Source organism: Sipha flava, unplaced genomic scaffold (genome assembly GCF_003268045.1).
Source record: "Sipha flava isolate LNK unplaced genomic scaffold, YSA_version1 277_pilon_pilon, whole genome shotgun sequence".
Taxonomy (NCBI): Eukaryota; Metazoa; Arthropoda; class Insecta; order Hemiptera; family Aphididae; genus Sipha; species Sipha flava.
Genome location: NW_020272943.1, coordinates 565382 through 591543, shown reverse-complemented (window position 1 = coordinate 591543; position 26162 = coordinate 565382). Strand labels below are relative to the sequence as shown.

At 31.6% G+C, this 26162-nt stretch overlaps 1 protein-coding gene across 1 annotated transcript; it reads right to left on the bottom strand.

Moving 5' to 3' along the window:
• Positions 1–650: 650 nt before the first annotated feature.
• Positions 651–26162, bottom strand: LOC112685454 (organic cation transporter protein). The gene is made up of 9 exons (XM_025557352.1): positions 25825–26162; positions 10696–11054; positions 9143–9246; positions 8019–8173; positions 6595–6763; positions 3536–3984; positions 2061–2248; positions 1336–1478; positions 651–1113 (listed from the first exon to the last, which is right to left on the bottom strand). Coding segments are annotated over exons 1-9 (1638 nt in total). The 5' UTR covers positions 25826–26162; the 3' UTR covers positions 651–1043.

Here is a 26162-nt window from a genome sequence, read left to right as displayed (position 1 = left end):
ACTAAAGATAGTAGAGACCGTACAACTTCCCTACTATTAACCCACTGATCATTTTTGGCGCTTTGTTGTACGTTTATTGACGTTTTTATTCGCTATTCGTCACAAGGGTAAACTTATTGCCCATTGACTATTATGCATTCATGCTGCTCGATACGACATTAATATATTTCAATATTTTATCTATGCATAATTAGTATGAATAAATCAGTGTTATGGAAGCTGACCCGAAAGGACCAACATGTGACAATCTCCCATGCTCCTATTATAAAATCATTATTTTAACACGATTTTTTATATTATATTTTATTCGACTGTCGCTGAGCGTTGGTTTTAACAAATAACCTTCGATATGACCTGTAGTCGGAAGGGTCGCTACTGAGAACAATACTAGAAAATGCCTCAGAAGGAAAGGCGATTGGGACGCTCAAGATTGAGATGGGAAGATAGGGTAAAAGAAGATGTGCGACAAATTAAGCCAGAAGAGGTATTATCGTTAGAAAGAGAAAGCTGGAAGAAAATATGCTGGACGGTATGGTCTTGAAGGCCAAAAACCACGCTGAAGAAGAAAAATAATAAAATATAAAACTATAGGTATTAATTAAATTTACGTTTTTTTATATAATAATGCATTTTTTTTCTCAAATAAATCATATTTATTTCGAGTGCTTGCAGATCCCTTCTCATATATTTTTTACATTTATAAGTATAATTATTTCAACTGAGTCGGTAATTTTAAGACTTAATGAATTCACTATTTTTACGAACCAAAATCAAATAAGTTTTATGTTAATTTAACGTAGGCCGTTTATAATTGTAAACAATAAAAAATACAGACTCTGAAAATATAATTGTTAACAGTGTGAGAAGTAGTACAAAAGAATGAACATTTCCGAGATTATTAAAATTTTTTTGGATATTTTAAGATGAAGAACTGGACGTATTTATATTATATAATACAAATATATAATAACAAATAGTAGTAATAATAGTTCCATAGCCGATGTACATCGTGTACCTATGGTTAAAACACGAATTTTTTTACGTCACAATTGTTCGTCCGCCTCGAATCCGACATTTTGCGTTCCATTTTCCGGAGTCTTGGTTGGTGGTTTGCTGAAACGGAAAAATAATTTTATCAATACGTGTTGTTCACGAGTCGCTGCATATATTAAGTTGGTTCGTTTCGATAAAAAAGTGTACAAACAAATATGTACAAATTGGCAAACGACTGAGCACATGGGCCGCGACACCGTTATCTCACGGAAACGCATCACTAGCAAAGGTGCTAACGATCATCCCCCACCGCCGCACAAATAACGTGTTGCTCATACGTACGTTTTGAGTCCGAAGCGTTCGCCATCATCGATCGTCACTGGCAATTGGGCGCCTCTCGTTTCCGGCAACAGGAGGCACAGAACAGCGCCGACCAGCGGAAACGTGCCGAAGACCATGGGTGGCAGGTACACGTGAAACACTCCCTGCAAAACCGTCGCCGCGTTAACGTTGATTGTAACCGTAATCCTTCACCCGTTACCATCGTACAGTGAAACCTCTAAGCGATGGATCACGGATCACGTCCGTGAGCACCAGGTGAGTGTGAAACGCCCTAGGGGGGGGGTCCATGACCGAGAACCTGGGCAATGCCTGACTTACGCTCGCCGCCTTGGAACGATGATATTGGCTACAGGTGAACATCGACCATTGCTTTACCCCCTTTACAGTTTTTGGTACTTTTTATCTTCGGAAAATGGAAATTTATCGATTCGCGATAATACATAACGTGAAAGCAAACTATTTGATTAAGTTATTTCGGTTTCGATCGAAACAATACTCGAGTCTTGAACGTAGGCATCAGTGCCTCTGACTTTCCCTCGCCCCCGGGCCTTTTTCACGACCCTGGCGCACTGCACTTACCCTTTAAACGAGGCCTGGTTAGACAACCTAACCCGGTTATTTGTGCATCGACAGGAGTCTCGCTGTACGTCAGTTGTATTTTTGCTTCCACAATTTGTGTTTAACGTTTGTACAGGCAGTGTAATGTATATGTATTTCATACGTACCAATGACGAAACGAAAGGAGCTATAATGGAACCGATCCTGGCGCACATGGAAGCCGACCCCACTCCGACATTGCGCACGACCGTCGGAAACAGTTCACCGCTGAACAAATAAATGGTCGGGAAAGCTATCGACGATCCGACGATGCCCAACGACGCCAGTATGAACTTGTAGCGTTCAACTTCTGAGTCTGTAATTTGTATTAAATATCACGCGTAGAAACACAATACGGTCGCGGTAAATTGTATTTGTAGGTATAACTTATAATATATGTTATATCGATATATTATATCGTGCTTATGTAATATCGTGGTGGTTCGGTCTGGAGGCACCATCAATAAATATTGGTGTTTTCTTCTCTTTTTCTCAATTTTTTTTTATCTGAGATCGACAGTTTTTTATATACCATGAAGGTATAAGTCGATTACCGACGGGACCTAATTATTGCCATGATAGAATAAAATAATTGAAAAAAAATCAGTTATTTATATTATGTTTTAAAAATACCGGGCTCTTTTTGTGCACGTGCATATTCTTCACACGTTAAGACATTAGTAAAATAATATGGATGCAACGTATACCACAAGTTAACGGATAATCGAAATTTACACTCACACTGCTTATAGGTAACATGTGACCTGCATTATTTTCTGTAATTCGCCAAGGTCGGTCAAATAAAAAGTTCAGAAACTGCGAATACCTGTTAAGTATGTAATAACTGAAGTATCTGTGAGTATGCATGCGTACGAATGTTATGCGTGAAATTAAAATTTGATCACGTGTAGAAAAAAGAAAAAAAAATACCGGCTACAGATTAAACTACATACGCACTTCCTGGTAAGAGCCGAGTTACTTAAGTGTTCGAAGGACATCACAACAATATTTTTATTTTTTTTTTTATTATTAACTGTGTGAAGCTTTAATATTGCGAACAACGTAGTAAAGAACATTTAAGTAAAACTCCGAAGTTAAAAATAAAATGATCACTTAACGAGATAATGATAATTAACAAATAGTCGTCTGACGTTGTAGAGCTGATGTGTGTGTATTGAGGGTTTAACCGCCAATGTTATACGTGTAAAAATTACTTGATTTAAGCAATGATTTCAAAAACTTACGATAGTAATTAAGAATTTTTATTTTTATATCTTAGGCATATTTACGTGTTAAAGAAAATTGTGTGGTTTTAAATTGAATACACCTTTAATAAATAATAATATAGTATAAAACTTCGCGAAGTTGAGTTTGAGTCGTTTTTCATCACCGCTGACATGGGAACAATCCCTAAGACTATAAATCATATCGAAATTGTAATCACATAAACACACACACATGCACACATAAATACATTTCAGATTATACGACAAAAAATTAAAAACTAAAAATAAATAAATACAATGCAAAAAAATTATGGAATACAAGCATACAAATGGGGGGGGGGGGTTAATTTTGGGATAAATCATTGATGAAGACTCACTCTGTGGCAGGAACGTGATCAGTAAGCACGCTACGGCTGTCACCAGGTTGGCGGACAGCAACGTGTTCCGGCGGCCGAACTTCTCCATCAGATATATGCACAGGAATGCGCCCGGCAGCTCGATCAGCCCGGAGGACGCGACGTTGACGAATATGTTGCCGCCGATCTCGCCCATGTACTGCGCCAGCCCGTAGAAGCACAGGCCGCACACCGTCCAGTTGAAGAATACGGCCAGCGTCTTCTTCCGCAGGTTCGGCGTCCGAAACAGGTCGAAAACGTTGCCCTTGCCCTCGTCCCCGGTGCCGTGGCCCGTGGCCGCGCACTGCAGCGACTTCTCGAACTCGCCGTCCAGCTTCCGGCCGTTGCGCTCCGCCCCCACGGCCAGTGTCCGGCGCGCCTGCTTCTCCTTGCCGACGGCCAGCAACCATCTTGGGCTCTCCGGAATTATCCTATGGGTGAGCAGTGCGTTTAGCGCGTGGTCACGTTTAACAGCAGCAGGAGGGCGGCGTGGTCGTGGCAGGGCGAATGCAGGAAAAATTTCGGTGCCCGGGGGGGGGGGGGAGGTTGAAAAAATGAAAAAGAAAATAAAACGTGCAAAACTTACATCGCCACGTGCCACGTACGAGCGAATTACGATTTAAAACGTTGTTGGTCTACTCTTTCACTTCCGGATATCGCGGGAAACTTCGAATAGAACGACTACAAATCGGTTCACAGTTGTCGAATTGGTTCCAGGGTTGTCTACAGGTGACATACGAATTGGTTCCCGCAAAGGGCGGCACCCGTTTCGCCCAGATACCCGTTTCGACCAAAGCCATTTTAGTCGTTTTCAAATTAAGTTGGAAATGGTTTTTAAATAATATAATACATATACTGTTATTAATTTTTATTATTATTATTATTTTAACTATTTTTAAAAAAAGTCATAGGAAAAGTTTTTATAAAATACATATTTAAATTTAATTATACATTATTACAGTTATAGTACAAAAAAATCATTAAACAATTTACAATTTACATGATATTATTTTTTACTAAATTTCACTAAAAGTCATAAAAAAATACATTTACAAAAATTATCATTTTTTAAAATTTCTACGCATGCTTTTTATAAACTCATACCTCATAATTTCGCCAGATCTATATAAAAGTATACGTTTTTAATTATATCCCTGTCTTTCCTTCATTTTTTATCTTAAGTTTTTTAGGAATTTCAACACTATTAATTTTGATATAAGTTTCTGTCTGGATTTCATTGCGTATAATATTTAACCAGCTTATTATTGACAGAGAATTTGAATAAAAATTATTATTGAAATACGAGTGAAATAATTCACACACATTTGTTGTGAGCTATTGTATACTCGCTGAATTTTATGCCCATAAAGTTGGACTAAAAACACTGTCCTCAGAAGTATAGTTTTATACTAAATAGTCGTAATACTTAACTAATTTTAACTTAATATTATTATGTATTATATTATTTAAAAAACTATTGCCAACTTAATTTGAAAACGACTAAAATGATTTTGGTCGAAACGGGTATCTGGGTGAAACGAAAAAGGTTTATTTTGGGCGAAACGGGCTGCATCCCCCGCAAGCTTTCACGATAATACAACTTTGTTAAATTAACTTTTCAAATTTTTATAAAATGATAAGTCGTAATAGGTAAATAGTATTAGCAAAAAATTAGTGTGGTATGAATTTACAACACACATTTTTAACGAACTGTAGGTTCGTAATTTGGCCCTCTTTAAATTTTTTAATATTTTAATCGATACACTTTTACTTTTCAGCAATTTTTTTTTTTAATTTAAGTGAGTTTCTTTGTTTTATATATGTTTCGCATCGCACCGCTTTTAATTGTCCAATCAGTAAAAAAATATTTGGGTGGACGGAATAAAATCTAGAATTCAGTTTTCCATGAAACAATTCGCAACAGTTTGTTGTTCGTTCTGAAGTGGCTGAAAAATACATATACGTATCTTGTAACAGTGAGTTTTATACCGATAAACTGATAAATAATTTTATTTGGGAACCATTTCGAACGGTTGTATAGTGGAAAGTATTTTTTTCGAGAACCAATTCCATGTTTACCTTCTAAACGATCACTCATCGCATTCGTATACTCCGAACCGTTTGTCTGTCAATGTTTTCGCTGTTATTTCCAGAGATGAGGGGGATGGGGCAAACACCCGAAACTCACCCTGCGTTCGCGTATGCCTACCGCACTAAACGTGTCGCGTGCGAAGCGTACAAAATACTAGACTTTTTTATAGGGTTCCGAAGCTGATTTTTAAAATCTATACCGTCGTGTTGATTGTTCATAAATCGTGTGTACAATTTATATCGTACAACCGAAGAAACAAAATAAATATCGTTGATTTTAATGTTCGTATTCTCTGTATAAAATATTTCAAGTCGTAAAAAATTGCGTGAAGCTATGTCGGGCGGTAATTTATATTAGTGCTAAGTAACACAATGGCCAATCCGAGACTACATAGCAATAACTATTATGCAATCCTAATTTCAGATTTGATCTGTTTTATCCAGATTTATTAGTCTACAGGTAATATATCGGTTCAAATGTTGGATCCAATTCTTGAATCCGATTTTTACAATCAATCTACGTACTTACTTGAATAATGTATTTTGATTTCAGACTATGAATTTCGGATTTCGAAATAAAAAATTTAGATTTAAATGTACACAATGTTGAGTATATTATTTTATTTATTAAGTTATGCATAGTAAGATCTTTTTTTAAAGTTTCAAATTATTATATTTCAAATCCAATATCCGGATTATGCGGTTCTGTTTTGTAAAGGTTTTACTAATTAATATTTTTTGATTTTTCGCACATGAAATCAGTTGACCATGTTATTTTTATAGAAAATACTTTTTTTTTTTCGCAAAGTATAGTTTAATTCTCATCAGATTTTGTACGTACGCGCATATGCTTACGCATTATGCTTATACTTAACGCACTTGCCGCGGGCGTTTTCCCAAACGGCTATCAGTGCTTTATCGTGCAAAAGTAGGTATATACCAATACTCACCACCAGTACGTGAAGAAGAACAATGACGGCAAAGTTATGGCCAACTGAAACTGTCTCCAGTTTCTGATGAAGTACGAGATTAAAGCCATACTCATATGACCCAAATTAAATGGGACGTGATGTAATGTGCTGACCACGGTTCGCCATTTTCCACCGACTACTTCCATCGCTACGTTATAAATAACATACCCATTCGAAAACAAAAATACAGTAACAATTAACGATGGTGGTTATTTCGAGTTATAAAAAAAATAAAAAAAATAAAAACGATAAAGTTTCTACGCTGTTCTTTGATATATGGTAATAGACGATTTTTATATTTTAAGCTAACTCGAATTAAAACGTAAACGTTGTATTAATCCTTTGTAAATGTTACGGGTGTATGTATTTTTTAACGCACTATTTTAAATATTTTTTATTGATTTGAATTTACAAATAGATTACAAACTAAATATAATCGCGTTAATCGTCCAAATGGATGTGAATTATCAGTTAATTAAAATAAAAAAACAAAAATAAAACCGATTTATATTCGCTCGAATTACCATTTCGGACGGATAATTCAATATAAACAAACACTTGACACCAATTGTACCTACGATTAATTGAAACACTCGGCGTATGAAATTTGACCTAGTAAATTGATTGACAAGACAATAATGTTGTGGAAAAATAGTTAAAGGCCACGCTAAGATCAGCAATAGCCGTAGCGATTTTATGATGTCATGGTATGAAAGACCTATTATTTCTAATATGCATATGATGTTTGAATGAATCTAATGGTCTCAAAATAATGATATTATATTATAAAGTAATAAGTATTAGAATTGTATGACACGCAAAGTAATTATTTATCTGACCAATAATAACAATCAAACAATTATACTATTTAAATATATGGTTATTATTTAATAATGTTGTATTATGCATTGTTAAAACCTTCAAACGATCCGTCGAAGAGTTATTATTAGCTTACCAAATATGTTGTTATTAGATATCTATTTATTTATCATTATCATATCCAACGAAAATTATTAAAAAATAGAACGCTTATTACACTAAACAGTGGGTTGGACGATTATTGTAGTTTCCCGAAATTTAAAAACAAACAATTGTAGGTACACGTGTAGTTCACTACCGAGTTGTTTGTTATTATTTTTCCATACAATCATGGTCAATTACCCAAACAAATATCTTTTTAGTTTTTTACAAGGTTGCTATTTGCACAATAAAAAAGTGGCACGGGAGACAAACACATAACAATCAATATTATGGATAAATATTACGAAATTTAAATTCCTGTAATAGATGTTAATATACCTCGAAGTTGAATTATAGTAAAAAATGGGGTTTTAAGTGTCCGGGCCACTTTGCACTACACGCAATATGTTTAAAAAATTTTATGAGCTTGTTGTAGCACTCACTTAAAACGAAACTACTAATCATTAGACCTCCAATGGCTAATGCGGTTGCAAACCTAAGTGGCAGGAACAGCTCGTACCAAGGAGCTAGTGATGTGCCAACTCCAGCAACAAGTAACAAGACAATAGCGAACATCATTGGTATTTTTCTACCGTATCTAAAAAAAAAAAAAAAATCGGTTAACGTATTCAAGTAATGTTATTTATTTTACATTAAAGTAGGAATATTTACAAGTATATAAACTTGCTGCTCATTTTATTACTATTTATTTTATTTTATCTTATTACTCAGGTATGTGTTAAAAAATGAGTAAAAAAATCTATCATATATTTTTCAACACAATTTGAGATAGTGTAAGATTCAAGAATTTTAATAAACTGTTTCCAAATTTATATAAATAGTTAATTAATAATTAATTTATGTCTCCTTTAATGTTCTTTTACAAATCATACATTATTATACGAGTAATACGTTCTTATAATTTACTAACTTAACGTACGATGTACTCCTCATTGCATATGAACAGTATGAACAGGTTTATATATTAAAATAAAGTATAAGTAACTGAAGCTTAATGAATCAAAACACCCGTTGCTTGTTCATAGTACTCATAATACTGTACAGATAAGAACATTCGAAACATAAAGATTAAAATATTCGTATTAATATTTTTTTCGAATAATAATTTACTAAAACTATTGATAATTTAAAATCAATTGTATTAGTATATTTTTTTTAAATTTGATCGTTTATTTGAGTTGTGTAATTTAACAAAGTTCGACTATTTTTAATTCTTACCGAATGTATAGTACATATATGATGATAAAGAATTTAATTTAGAATTGAATTTTATAGAGGGAAATTATGTTCTTATAAAATGTTGACAGTGATATTATTATTATTGATTTATTTAAAGAAGTTAGGCATTACTTATGCAAGTATTTTAAACATAATGTATTGGGTATTTGTGTTTGTATGGTGTAAAATTACAAATTTAATTTTAAATTCAATTATTATATCTATGAATTTTAGATTTTTATAATAATATCTTAATGAGCGCATTTCATTAGATTGGACGTAAAACGGTATGATTTACTAAGAGTGTTTAATGTGTATGTATACGTACTTGTCTGAGAACATACCGAAGAGTACGTTGCCAATGAGTACTCCCAACATGAACACTGACTGTGCAATGTTGGATAGTTGGAATCTGCCACATACCAAGTCCCACTGCGAATAGAACAAAAACCAAGTTGTATGAAAAATTAAATAACACCAGATTTCCGATGGAAAAAATGATCACATGACACATCCGCGTAGAAATAAGTATCTGACATAATAATAATACTGAAATACGGGATAATATAAATAATTTTCCTCAATTTTTTTAGATTTATTTTGTGTTTAATTGTTACTAAAATAAATAAATATACACATTTTTAATTTACAATGTTTAATTATATATTGAATAATATTCAATTATACATTATATGTAAGTTGGATACTTTTTTCTCATAAATTCTAATTATTTAATAATAATTTTTTTTCGTTTTTTCTGTTTTATATTATTAATAGAACTATTTTTTTAAGAAATAAGTTTATCACGTCATTTTATCAATCTATCTATACGCTGTGCAATTATAACGAAAAACTTTGCTGATTTCGAATGATTATGGAGATGTTCAGAATATTTTGTCTCTTTCATTCATAAAAAGCATAATTATTTTTCCTGGACTATTTTACTAGATTGAGTCTTATTGTAGTCGTAAATATTTTGAGGAAGAATATCTACAAAAACTTTTTGAAAGTTTTTATGATATTCATCGGTTATGCAATGTACCGCAAAAAATATTTTAAAATTTGCTGACTGCTAGAATTGAATCACGTGCATAATATATATTTATTATAGATTTATTATAGATTACCTATACCATATACTAGTTTTAAGATAAAACTTCACCCGTAAAAACGTACTTCAATATCTGCGTCGTAACCACATGGCCGTTAGTATAGATAGGATAATCGAACTTAAAAATGTACTAATTTTTAACATATGTTAATTTTGCTGGAGTAATGATTTGAATAAAAATAAAAGAAAAACGCGTTCGATAACACAACTGATTGCAAACGAATATTGATGAGAACCGCATTTTAAGAAGTCGTACTTTTACATTTGTTGACATGGGCGTATTTTAGGGGGATAGAGAGGCGATTTGCCCCCTTTGAATCCGTGTTTATGGAATTGGTTATATGTGAGATACAGATTTCAAATTTTTTGAATGTGGATCCTTTTATAACGAAATCAAATTACGCGTGGCTGTGAATATTGAATTGGACTTTTTGTCGGGTCTATACTTAGTGAAAAATCAAATAAAACACAAGCGTAACTTTCAAAACACATACAGGTGTTAAAAAAGAACTATACAAATGTCGATTCTAAGTGGATTCAGCATTAGATTAAAAAAAAAAAAACATAAATATTAAGGATTTACCCGATATAAATATTATCTAAATATTATAATTTTACTGGTAAATTTTGAACCTGAATTAAAGAAAAAATTTGAGATGCCCCCCTGGATGCAAGTCTAAATACGCCTCTGTTTGTTGAAACGCACATTGCAATCCGAGCCCCCGTGCCCCCGTGCCCCTTATCAGCCCCAGAGAAGGGAACGCACAAACCTCAGTGATGATGGTCTCTTGGAACACGGACCGGTCGTAGGCGAACCTCCGACACGGCACGACGTCCATCGTGATCGGATCGCGGGACGTGCACCGAGTGTCCGTGACGTTAGGCAGAGCAGTAGCGTCGTCGATGTCGCACTGGAATGGCGTCCTGGCCGCTAGGAATATGATCGCCAGCTGGTGCCAGGCGATCGGGAACTTCAGCATGGACAGGGCCAGGGTAATCCAGAACTGCCACCAGCCGAAGTCGCCAAGGGCCTTGTGCACCGGGTCATCGGCTTCCATCTCCGCGGACGTCCTATTGTCGTCGGCACGGCGTTCCTTGTCCGAACGTTCTTGTTTCGTGTCGTCCGGCACTGTTGAAAGAGTAAACAAACATATTGGGGAAAAAAAGAATAAAAACCTTAACAACTCTATTCGGATTGACGAACAGACTGTTTTCGTATTTTATTTAATACGCCGTTCTGTACAGCTCGCTCCTTGCATCTATAATTACTTTTAAGGCAGACGTACTTCTGTCCGACTCTGATGAATTTGATATCGTTTTATAAACGAATCACTTCTCTGCGCCATACAGCGAAACGAAAATCAATATACTATAGTACAACAAATTGCGCACACATTTCATTAAATAATTGTGTTTACTGAATAACTCAGAGCTGTGCGATTTCGAACGTTATATGCCGGCCAATCATTTGCATGACTGATGGTGGTGGATCCGTCTAGCCTTTATCAAATGAAAACACACCGGTCCACTTCGTTCACCCTCTTACAAATCTATACATCCATCTTTATCTTATTACAACCTCTCGTTACTTTATATAATAGTATCCAGACTACGGAAAAAGTCTGTAAAATAACATAAACTAACAGTTGAAAAATTCATCAATAGCGTCATTTTTGCGTTTCTGCTCAACATTACCAAAAAAAAAAAAAAAAAATAAAAAACCGATCACCTGGGGTTTCCGTAAGAGTTCAACATACTTGGTGGCAAAAATAATTTTTCTATTAATCGCCTATTTACTATTTTTAAGTAAAAGCACATATACCTGATGCTTACCTCAAAATTATCACTTTTCTGAAAAATAAAACAGCCAAAAACCGCAAAACCATATAAAAATATAGTATTACATAATCTACACTTTACTAACCATATCGATATCATCAGTGCAGCACTATGGATGAAATACGGTTCATTGTTGAACAAGTCACTGTCGAGTCCTTCACCATCGAACAAAAACGAAACGCTATTATTTCATCGATCTCACTTAAACTGGCTATAATAGCGATGTTCTTACTATCACGCCAACATTACAAACAAAATATAACTCGATAAGAACCTCGTTTAAACGCCGCAACCCAACGTAATTTCATAACTGTCAAGTTTATACGAACACACAATAGCTTACTGTTCCCACAACTTACGTTGTGTTAAATTTGCAGACAAAAACCATTCAACATTTATGTGTAATAACCTAATACACACTCTTGCGACATGTACACTCCGTCATGGAACCAACCAGAATAACTCTATTGGATACCAAACGTACCAGACATTTAAGCTAAAGAAATCAACATCTCAAGCATCCATAAGTATCCATTAAAATTAACATTTCAGCATCCCATCAAATTGAGACAATCAAAATAAGTCTGTAAATTATTGTCACTTAAGCCAGCCCTAATGATAATATTATAATAATGAAACTATTATTTTTAAATTTATAATATAATTTAAATATTCTATTACTCCGTTCCAGTTTATCTTTTAACGCCCTTCTCACAAGTATAAAGAAATTTAACAACTAATTCTATCTTCATACTTATAAAATAGAAGTGTACACCTCTTCTATCACAAAAATCTCACTCATAAAATATCACTCATAAACGTTAAAATTAGAACCCGAGTTACTGCATATTTCCACGTTCTCAAAGAAAAAAACTTATTTTATGTACTAAAAGATAAATGTTCAATAAATAAACCGATTTTAACTTTACTCGGATGTCTAGTTATGCTATCTAGTCTAATTATTATAAAAGCTACTGTTGTAAAAATACTTCCTATAAATAAAAATATTATTATTATTACTTTTAATTTTTCAACAATACAATATTATTATTTTTAATTTTAAATTACTCGATTGAATTTAAATAATTTTTATGTGAATACACAGTTTTAATAATGAAAAATAATATATTTATTTAATTTAATTTAAACTTTCATTCGCTTTCGGTTATTGTAATCTCTATTCTCCGGCTATTTGGATATAATTTTAAAATTTTTTCACTGTAAAATATTTTATAAGTGCCTATACGTTTTATGGTATATATACTTTGATAAACAACTAATACTTTTATCTTAACACTCTCAATGTAATAAATAAAATGGTTTTTATATTATATTGATATATTCTACATTATGTTCTAAACTATATAGAATAATGTATGTACTGTAATATTTATAATAATGTATTATTCCATATAATATTTAATATCTAAGTCTAGTGTCTAAACGCAAAAACTAATATTGCTAACAATTAATTATATTTTATTTTGACACCACGAGACACGAAAATAGACGTCGTAGTCTTAATATCGTTTACAATAAACATTTTATTAGATTCTAATTCATGATAAAATATGTGGGAATTATTAATAATACTTTACTTTAAACAGTTAGATCAATGCTGTAAAGTTGCATGCTAAACGTACTCACAGAGTAAATTATTCATAATAAATAATAAATTATTATAATAAATTGTCGTATTCATCACAACGAGAATAAATACATTTTATTTTATATTTCACAATCAATAATAATTAATTGTTATCATTATTATTTTTTAATCATATACTCTTGGTATATTTCAAAATAAAGCTATTGAGCACTGAAACTAAATGACCATCAATATCGTGCGAACTCGTAAAGGATTCACGGTATAAGTATGAAACAAAAAATATACTGTATTGCATTGAAAAATTTAATATTTTATACCACATTTATATTTTTTGGCTGTTACCTTTATCACACTTAGAAACTTAGATATACCGAACGTGAAAGCAAATAAATATGCCCGTAGTTTAGTCATTAGAAGTAATTTTTATGGTGATGATCAGGGCTCGTAAGTTTTTGCATTTGCATATCAATCTTGCAAAGTTGTATTTAATGCCAAATGACATAGAAATCCATTTCAAAGGACCATGGTTAAATATGTGAATTCTTATTTTGCATGTTTTTGCATATTTGGCATATTTCTATTTTATCGGGCATATTAGAATCTATTAAAAATCTAAATGGAATATATATATAAAATTAAGAATAGAAATCGTATTATCTTTTCTTTTTTTATCTTCTTGATACTCGTACATTTAATGAATAAATTTGTTTCAGAAGTTTCAGATTTAAAATTAATTAAAAAGACGTACATTACACGCAGTTCATGAAGGTTCAAGAATAGTTTTAAATAGTATATAAAATCAATTTTTTTTTTTAATTATGACATAAAAAAATAAAAAATATAGCTATAAAAAAATGAATAGATCATTCATGTTATTTCAAAAATTATTTGTGATTTTTTCAAGTAAGCATTTTTTAAACGCATAGTTTTAGATATTTAGTGCATATAAATGCATATTTTTTAACTTTTTACGGCATATTTCAAACAATATTTTGCCAATTTTAAGTACATAAATTTATGCTTACTTAGGCATTTTTTAGGGCATGAACTTAGGAACCCAGGTGATGATGAGCTGGAATAACGAAATCGATTAAAATGTTATGAATAATGTTTCTTAAACAGGGACTGGCTTGTTAAAATTATTAAATATTATTAATAATTTTATTACCTATTGCTCTGTAAATAATTTTAAAAGTATTAGTTTTTGATTTTTCGATAGAAAATAATAAATTATGTTTTGCACTTGGATATATTATCGTTTTTCCAAATTTACATTTAGTGTAATGTCATAGTTAATATTGACAAAACATATCATCGGATTTTCGTAATTATAAATTATTATAGAATTCAAATAAGTATAAAGTATAAAATTATACAATGCATAAAGAGTACTGCTTGTTATAGAAACTTATCATTACTTTAAAGAAAAATGCCATAAAAAGAAACGTGTTTGTTATTGTTAAGTTATTATTTGTTTTTAATATCTACACTTTTGTATTTTAAAAATTATAGGTATATATGTCATAAGCTCGGAAATTTACCGTCGAAAATAATATGAAACGGTGATAGGAAGCAGAGATATGTTTCAATTAACAACACATCATTTAGCTGCGTAGATACATATTAGGGTGGCACTCAAAATATTTTTTTTATTTTTTAATGACCTCATGCTCTCAATTTGTTTTAAATGGTATATAAATGGTATCCTGAGAATATGAAGTAATTAATCGAACATTAAGTGGTCACTCAAGTAACTTATAACTATAAAATATGAGATAAATTAAAAAAACAAAATAAATTTAATTAATTTTACTAAATTATTTGAAATATACTAATTATATATTAAAGAAGTCATTACAATTTTTTCGATGAAAAATAATGTAAATATATATATTTTAATAAATCATATACTTAATAAAGTTGATTTTTTGGAATTAGGAAACTCTTGTCTGTGTTTTTTAATGACTTGAAGAAGGTACTGCTGTTATCCTTCTTTATTGGTAAGAGTTCCATTAAATTATGTCATTAATGCTATATATATATATATATATATATATATATATATAATGTCATATATATATGTCATAAATGCGTTATTTTTCAATTCAAGTTTTTTTTATTTTTTCAAATCCATCAAGGTATTCGTCGTTATTTTCTCAAGTTTTTGGATGAGTTTTTAAAAAGTGAATTTTAATAATAAATAGTCGTAAAAAAATTGTATGTATTATTTGTAACAAAGTCATATAATTCACTATTTAAAATAAGATTTTCTGGGAGTTTTTTCTATGTTCAAGGTTATCAGTCCCACTTTTATTTAAAGCTTTTACCATTTTGAGCTTAATATCATCTGAAACTCAGTAGTCAAAAAATTCTAAGTCAATTAATGTATCACTAAGATACCATAAATGTTCTGAAAATACTTTTAATGCTAATTTATAGATTCCATTACTTGAATTTTCGTAAATATTCAGATCTTTTAAGAAATTTAAATCATTTAGTGATGCACCTGAAGCATCTGTAGAAGTATACTATACTTTTAAATATACTATAATTATAAATAACGTAAAATGTTCTAAATTTGATACCTCTGTTTCTTTTAATTCAAATTGCGACTGAAATAAAAACATTTTCAAAAAATATATTATCTTGGCATTCCATCTAGCTCGATGACAAGCCCCAGGTTTTTGAAAACCATTCTTTTCTGGGAGCTCTTCTCCAAGGTAATAGAAACTCAATCGTAATAATTCTCTGTAATCTTCACGAGACTGACACTCAGTTAATTGATTAAATATACATTTTACCATTTCACTCTTTATCAAATTTAATTTTGGTGATAGAAATTAACTCAATCAAACCATTTTCAAATGCCTCTTGATTTATGTTGGTTCAAGAATTTGAAAATTTTTTAAACAACGCAATATCTGGTCCATTTAATGGACCCATTAAATAATCAAACATTTTTCCCACAACAGTCTTAAAAATATGATGCCGATAAGCCAATTTTAAAAAAAATGTCGTCCTAATTTTTTCTCTAGTAACACACAAGCACCACTTATAAGTCCTGTATTGCTAGCAGTTGTATCGAAACACATAAATTGAATACGATTTAATAAGTTCCAGTTATTAATTAAATAATGAACTGCTTCGGAGATTAATTTTTTCGTACATCTTAATAATGGTAGAATATCTAAAAGGTTTAAATTTACATTTCCAGAAACTATAACTGCAAGACGATCTACATGTTCTTTTTTTGTTAATATTGGTAAGATTTTTCTATCACAATGAATTACTAGTGAAACGGATTGGTCGAATGAAAATTTTATATCTGCAGCAATTTGTTCTCTATGGTGACATCGAGATCATCGTATGGATCCTCTGTTTAAAGCAATATTAGTAATATCTTGTCCAATCGATTGAGCAACAGCTGCTAATACAAATGTTACATTTCTATTATTTATATTAGCTCTATCTAATGTTGATGTTAAGGTAGAATTAACTAAATTTTTTGCTCTTTTTTTAGGAAAAGTTGATTTTTTTATTAGACTGTTCAAATTAAATATTATTGGTGTCACTTTCCTTGTCACTAGATGAAGAAGAATTAATTAACTCTTCTCGAATTGTTGATTCAAATTTTTTTTCACGCTCTTTACGTTTTCTTTCATTTAATTAATTTAATATTTTATTTGTTTATATGCATTTTTTTTTCGATTTTAACCAAGTTTATATCTTTTGGTCCCATATGTCCATGCCGTCTCTTTTCTCTTTGAGCTAACAAAAACAACTTGTCTTCTTCTATAGTAATTAAATTTAATGCATTTGTATGTGCTACATCAAAAAGATTGTCAAGGTTGTTTATAAATTAATTTTCATTTATTATTTGGATATCGGAGCGTCTTAGTGAATTTTTTTTAAATGGAACCATTTTTTGTGTATTTATTTGATTATTTTAGAAATATGATATTCTTGTTTAGTTGGTATATTAGCCTTGACCCAAAATTGAATAACTTCACGTGCCGTTAAAATGGAGCTTTGTTGAATGGTATAATTTTTATTCAAATGTAAATTAAAATATTTACCTATGTCTGACGGTTCGATGGCAATTTATTCCCATTTATGATTTCCGATGTTGATTCAATTAACCAAATACCTAGATTTTTCTGCACTAATTACTTAAGAAATATATAAGAATCATTACTTTTACCTTCTTAATAAATAATGGCAATGTATTTACTTGAGTCATGTTGAGAAAATCAATAAAAATATAAACATATTGTATAGTATTGTATGTATGTAAATATTTGCACTGGACGTATTTAATTTATATGGTATATATTTCTGAGCATGACTCATTACATACTAACATATAGTGTGGATATACAATTTTGTTAAACTACAAATTGTTTTGGTGAAATTAATAAAGTATACATTTCTTATCTAATTTGTTATAAAGATACAATATAGGCACTGTCTACTCTATAAAACTGTTTCTTAAACTGTGTTCCGCGGAACCGTGGAGTTCCGCAAAGATTACTTCAGGGTTCTACGAACCTTGAGTAATTTTTTAAAAATTTATAAAAAAATTAAAAAAAAATATCATTAACTTGCCCAGGCTTGCTACACATACTAAATATAATTGATATTTTAACTGAAATGTATCGTAACTCTGGACGTAACAAACTACGGATCAACCGTTTGCGTAAAATCAACCACCGTGATTATCATCGTAATTTTTTTTTTTTTTTTGATGTACTGGACGAAAAAATTATAGCCGAACTAACGTCATACGTTGGAAATAATATATAAGTTACATAATATTAAAATGAATCACGAATTAGGAAACAGTGAAATGAGGGAAATCCTCGGATTCAAACGAACGTAAGCAAATGTGAATATTTAGTTTATTAACAAAAACATCACGGACGAGTTGAGTACCAAGTTAGTGTTACTGCAGTGCGTTTAATCTGTTGAATTAAAAAACAATGAAATATTATGCGTGTGTACTATTGAAAGTTTCAACAGTATACACACAATTTGAAACGTGTAAATAATGTGTAAAGGTACACATGCATCGTAATCACGGAACACGCACGTAAATAGTATAAAGTTACGTTTGCACTACGTGTACGCAGTTACCGAATTAAACGAATGCAACGATAAACCGATAATAGTTTATAACGAAACAAAAATTTCAAACCATAAATTCGCCATGTTTTTATTAATAAACAAATATCTTATTTGAATTTAGTACATTGAGTTGTACAACATAGTAGTATATTTAGGTTTAGCGTTTACGTATTGTATAATAACATATTTTATATTTATTTTGAAATAGTATAAATAAGTTAATATAAGGAATTTTACTGTTTGTAGAACGAACAAACACATTATTTTTAGGTATTTTACATTTTTACCTCATCCAAACTATGATGTAACAAACTAGGTATGTTGCGCAAATATGGCGCTTATCTTTCGCCACTTTTCACTGGTTCGCCTATTATCAAGACTTCAAACTTTTTTGGCGATAATCGAGTATCTTGTTTTATTTTTAGTAAAAATAATTAACTATTAAATTAGTGTTAGTCCAAATTAATCATGTTATTAATCTTTAGTAAATATTATTATTTTAAATAAGTGGATTTTCTACAATTTATAATAGGAACTAGTTTGACACAACAGTTTACGATTTATCAGAGTCTGTGCTTATCACAATACTATAAATCAACGGAAAATGGCGAAATTCCAGTGCCATATTGCAACGTTGAAGTGATGGATGGCGGAAGAGAAGCTTAAGCGTATAATAAAACTGTGCATCTTACCTAGCTTATTATATCACGAGTCAAACTTAAATGTATTGTTTAATTAAAGATTGAGCTGACGGTTTTATACCGTTTATAAATAATTCAATATCAATACATAATGTTTTGAATGGGACCATTGCAACACCGGGATTATACGAAGATAGAATTTTGAACATCATAATATACTGCGAAATTTTTATTTTTAAAAACGTTCTTTTTTTTTTTTACTTATTAAATAAATTCGCGAAACGTTCAACTGCGTTCTTCATCGTTTAGCCTTAAGTCTGTAATTGATAGTTTGAGTTTAACTTGTACGATTACGAGATGATCGGGAAATGAACGAGTAACGAATTTTTAAAAAACACCGCTACAGGAACGGGATTGATGACGTCAAATCGAAAACCAATCGTTTCGCGGCAACGAATCGAACGGCTACCGGCGGATAATTAATGTCAAATCGTTGGACGCGTCCGCGTTTCGTTTCTTATCGTTTCAACAATGGTCACGTTGCTTCCTGGCCGACGTAGCTTCGAATGCTGAACTCTTATTGCGCCGTGAAAGTGATAGCGTTTTTATTACGACGGTGAAACAATACGTTCAGTACACCTCACGGCTGTTATCCGACAGCACATCCTCTCTAACCGTTAATGAGTCCTGCGGTGCTCTGTTGCGCAAATAATTCTTCGCGAATCAAACGCGCACGACCGTTATTGTGGCCGCGCACACACACACACACCGGCTACCAGTGCCGGATTAAGTACTAAACAAATTGCCGCCATTTAATATAAATATTTGTCAAAAAAATATTATTAAACCATTAAACCACGATTATAGTTGTTTCCTTTATTGCATACAATTTTAATGATGTAAAATAAGAATATGTAACTCTTATAAAATGCATACATATATAAGCATTTGAACTTTATTATAAAAATACGATATAAAATGATAAAAAACATGTCAGTAAAAAAACGCTTAAATTATTCATTTTTAAATTATATTCAAAATTAAATAGTTAGCGCCTAGTACCCATCGGCTTTAATGAAATAAAAAACATTTTACAATTAGTTGCATTTATTTTAGTTCTAGTTATGTATAATAAAAATGTAGTATTAAAAATTATTTGTCGCCTTAAGCACTAGCGTATAGTGTTTAATAGGAAATACGGCATTGCCGGTTTCGCGTATTACGGTTAGTGTCATGCGCGTCGCTGAGACGTTCGTAGACACGACTGGAGCCAAAAATATTTGGGAGATGTTAAAATTACCGAAAATAATAAATTCGTGATACTCGTATTTCACTGCATTGTAGATGGACATAAAAAAAAAAAAATGGATGCTAAATTGGAATTCGGAGGTGCTAAAGTGCACTTCACCTAGTTGCATAGATATTGTTCATAAATGGAACACGAAAACATATCGGACCGGTCGAAGAACAATAATTGTTATCAATTATTGATGACATAACATCAAATACCGACACACGCTAACATTGTAGCGTGATTAGAAGTTTAGTTATGTCTTGTTTTGTGTTTTGAAACGACGGTCAAATAATGTACGGAAGTAGTGACGAAATTATAAAGATAATCGATCATCGTCGACCAAAACGAGTCCTAGAGAACTGGAAACATGTCAAATGATAAGTTTCAATCGGGTCTTAAAGAAAATTTACGTGCGTAATCAACCATTTTGTATGCATTCATGAGTTTCAGCATAACAACAGGTGGTATTTAGTGAAATCAAAAAATAAAAAGTATACAGTATGAGTACTATGAATTAATATATAAAATAGGTCAAGTTGGTCAATCACTCAACGACATTAAAAATTAAAATACTCAACAATGAATATTATATTGTGAACACCAATATATTTATGTACCATACATAAATAATTATTTTTAAATCATTAATAACTTTAGTACTTATGTATAATATATAATACATATTGTAAAAAACGGATTTTAAACACGTAAATGGTTTCTATACTATTTTATGAAAAAAAAATCAATTATTTGACCAAAAAATATAATAGATTATTTGAAATATTATGATATAATTATATAATATCATTATCGAATCGGTATTCATTTATAAAATTAATTGAATGCAAATTTAGTGCGAAGGAATCGTAAACATTGATTATTCTTATTTCATTACAGTAAACTATTTTATTAGTGCGGGCGAGTGTAAAGCAAACGGATAGGTAACAAGATTATAGATTATTTACATGGATTTGAAAACGTTTCCAGCGCGAGCTATCTCGAACTAGCTGCTGATACTGTTCAAAATGGTCCTTTTACGCGTGCAACAAAAAAAAAAATCTAGTGTTATGATTTTTCTTTCCAATTTGTTTACTGAGTTCAAGATTTTGGTTTCAAGGTTTTGGAAATATATACGTTTGATGTGAAAAAAAAATATACATATACCAAAACAAAACATTAACTGCCCGCGTAAAATAAACAACAATAATGCATATGAGCCGGTTTACGACCGGCGTGATAAACGAAAAACCACATAAAAGATCGCTTTGACGCAATAATAATGGACTATTTTTCACGTGAAAAGGATACACAATACCACGATCGTATATACATGATGTGTATAACATACTTTATTAATAAATAAATGTATATCGCACGTAAATCAATTGATACGCAATAGAAAGACGCGTACGACGGAAATAATAGCCGCACACGTATTTCGGGATCATTGGAAATTTCATCAACGTTTGTGGAACACCGCACGCGTAGGAATAGGTACGACGACTCGAGCATTGTTAGATGTCTGCGCGACCTTGGGCTGTATTTTTTACAGGTCAACACGTAGAAATCCAAACGAAACCAAACGCGACGATTTTTTAATCATTGCCCACGGTGTGGAAAACGGCGCCAGGACGGTGGAGGCGGTGAAATCGAATCGAGTCCCACAAATACTTTTGTGCTATCGGAGTCGAGTCCCTAAACTGAGACGACACCGATGTCGAAAATTCAAACTCACAGTTTATTTGTATATTTGTTTATCCGCTCCCGTAAAAATTGTTTGTTTTCCAATGTCCTTTTACATGGTTTTGTTGCTTTGCTTCGTAATTCTATGTTTGTGTCCGACTGAATTCCGAGAAGAATATCAACAAGAACGAAAATATGTGGATGTCCCGAGTGAAAAAATTAATTTAATATTGCGTGAAAACTTTTACAACTGTTAATGATCCGATTAGCGCTTGGTGTAAAGTCACTCCGAATTTTGGAGGGAAACTTTGCAATATCATCGTCAACGTAATTATTTAAAATGTAATCTGTAAAAGAGCCGGTAAAGCTGTAAAAGAGTGGCATAATTTGTCGGGGAGGTGAAAAATGGGGTATTTGCTAGTTCAGTGTTAACTCCAACTTAGTCAGCACACTTAAAAATTATAAAAAGTCTTCAATAATCCAAGTTTATCAACAAATATTAATTGTGGGTCACCTAACTTCCCGAAACTTTCCTAAATTCTCTCCATGGCTCCAAGCAACCACCCTAACATGAAAAATCATGATAATTTTTTTTCTGAATTAAATTAAAATTATGTTATTCTTATCTTAATCTTGAAGTTTTGTTGACGTGATTAAATAGAACTAGGTATAACCGCTATAGTTAATACATTTTTGTTCTCTTGATCAAAATCGAACAAATATAAATACTTTGAAAAATTGAGATTAGTGTTGTTAACGGTCTCATATACGAACACAATGATAATTCGATAGTATTGATTTTGGAAAAATACAAAAACAAAAAACAATGACGAATTGTAGCATGAGAAAATATATTTTTAGTAAATATTTATTGAATCTCCTCTAATATTATGTTGTTTGGGGTCCATTGTAAACTGTTTTCCGAAAACCTAATCATGAGCCAAATCGACACTCTGTGTACGTATATACCCATTGACTTGCAGTAAATTATGAATTATCATAAAAAAAAAAAATTCAACACTGCAACATAAAAAGACGATGGCTATAATCAAGTTATAAAAATATTAAAATATTAGATGGAATATTCCCCAAAAAACGTGGTATGAAAACCTATTCTTCAGGTACGATTACACGAACTCGAATATTCGTAATCTTATACATGACTCTTGATAAGATTTTTGATTACGGATTTTCGGTATCACGTGTGCAATGCAATAGGTATTGTTTTCATAGCAAAGAGATATGTTTTCGTTTATCGCATTGGACGAATTCGTTCGGAACTCGCGTTTCGTTTAACCATAAATATAAAAATAATTATCTGCGTTTAGAATTACTCTATTATCTATGCGTTTAACATAAATTTATGTTATCTATTCTGTGGAATCAAAAATATGTAATAAAAATAAGATTGCCGAATGACAAGTAAAAATCACACGATATTAATGTATATACATTCGTATGTACGTTGAATACTCGTAAGTACGACATGTTCTATGGCCCATATAGTGGATAAATCCTGACGGATTTCGAAATTAAAACATTCTGCTCAGTTTAATATTGCGTAACGGACAAATAGTTTAAAATAGTAAGCGTACAACTATGTTATATTCAAGTACGTATAACGGCTGATATCGTATTGATCAGTGACATTTGAAAATTTTAATTTTAATTTAAATTGTACCGCATAATTAAAATAATTGATACTTAAAGAACACTTTTTTTTCTTTGGAAAAGCTACATAAATATTATACACACAATCAGTATATTGTTTAAAATATTTAGTGAGGGGTTAGTTGTCGATGGAAAGAATTTTAAAGTGAACAAATGAAATGTACAAAGACAGCAAATATATTCTTTTTTTTAAGAGATATACAGGTTTGTAAAGTATTTGGTGTTCTTGGTGCTTGCAGCGTTTCCATTATTTTATAGATAGGCCTCTGAATAAATCCTCTTTTCATCTGGAGCAACGAAATCATTACCGTCAGATTGTCGATTGTCGATAAATCCTTATGGTGCTATATTGTTTATCAATATCGAAAGTCGCGAAGGTATTGTAGCATCTAAACTCATTGGTTAACTATCACATTTCAAAAATTTAATTAATGCTAAGAGCCTGTATCAATATTTTAACGTTTAAAAACAACCGGTCCAAAATGGCTGTTGGACATTACCAAGACCCGTAAAGTTCATGCATTTACATGGTTTTTTCGCTACATCGGAAAACATCTTAAATGTGAAACAAATCCATTTCATAACATTAATTATTAAAATCTAAAACTCAATAGAGCATGTCTTGTGCATATTTGGCATATAATTTACTTTTTTGAGTTATTAGCGCATATTATTTTTTGTAAATTGAGCAAAATAGTTTTTGTGGAAGTTAAGAAAAAAATATTTACAAAATCTTAGTATTTTTTAAGTATTTTTATTTTTGTATGATATTGAGTTTTATAAGTTAAAAGCAGTACCATGAAAACAATGTTATTGTGCACCGCTATCACCCTCCTCCATCTATTGATATTTGCATTACAATATTGTATTATATTTTCGTCGCAACGTGTATTTATCTATTATAATTTTAATAAAATGTAACTTTTAAAAATATGAATGGATAATTATTATTATTTTAAAAAAATGCTTATAGATCATAGTTTAATATTTTCAATGCATATGAATTGCATATAAATGCATATTTTATCAAATGTCAGTGCATTATTGCATGCTTATTTATGCGTTTTTAAAGGTATGAACTTACGAATTCTGAACATTACTATTAAGGCAGAGGACTTGTAGCATTTGCCTATTTGTTTTGCACAGTCACAGAAATAGCAGAGTACGAAACAAATACGTTTCATGCTTTCATAAAGCTAGTTTCGAAATTTAATTTTGCATATACATACATATTTTAAGTTTTTTTTATTTTCAGGGTATATTTTACACTTTTATACACCAATTTATACTTTTCGAGTTAAATTTAACTTATAATCAATTTTTTCCACACCACCGACGTTTTCATTTCAAACCATAAAAAGCCAAAATGTTTGGATAAAGATTTATATATTTTTAAATTCTTGTCGTATACTATGGTTTTTGAATGTCCGTGGACACATGTTTTTCATAGAAGCGATCGAGTATCACCGATAAGGCGAAAGTGCCAGAAGACGATATATAAAATTAACAAAAAGTAAATCAATTGAAATTAAATTATGGTTTCGATAAGAAGATCGAGAAAAATGTATTTTGCTTCTTTGGCAATGGTATAAAATATATTTATGTAATTGTTTTGAATTATCTTAAAAGCTATCTATCTTATTAATAATTTTAAATTAAATCGTTAAAAAAATTGTTAAGCGCTCGCATATTTAGTGTTTTTTAAGAGCTACAAGTCGTCTGCCCTAACAAAAATGTTGTAACAAGTAGTAATGTGTTGTTGATTAATTGCTTATGATGGGGCTAACATTTATATCTGCGTTAAGGCGAGTGAAGCGAGTAAAGTATTCTTGCAGCGAGTGGATTTCGTTTTGAAAACGTATTGACGACATCGTCGTCGTTCGACGAGCGCGGATCGAACAGCAGGCAGAATAATAATCGGGGGTGGGTAGAAAACCGTTTTACTGATATGATCGTATGGGGCCTTTTAACGTGATAATGCAAAACAAGAGTGTACGAAAACCGTTTGAACTTAAAAATCAAATATTCTTATGCTTACTAATGTGAAATGGTACGCGGAACGTTGGCGCGTCGATGTGCCTCTCAAGTGTCGGCGTGTAAGGCGTGCAGCATGTCCGGCAGGACCGGTACGCTCTGGGCTCGGACGGTTTGTGCGTTTTTCGTCCGACAACGAACGGTTTGGCGGGCGAGTGTGCACGGTGCACGCGAATCGGAGAAATTGACGGGATCCGTTTACCTACGCGATGACCTAGCCGAGCAATTTGTTTTTTTTTTCTCTCTTTCAAAATCGTCTTAGCCGCTTGGGGGGGTGGGGGACACGCACACGCATTAAATACGGCGTGTTCCGTGTCGATTTATCCGCCTCTCCATCCGTCG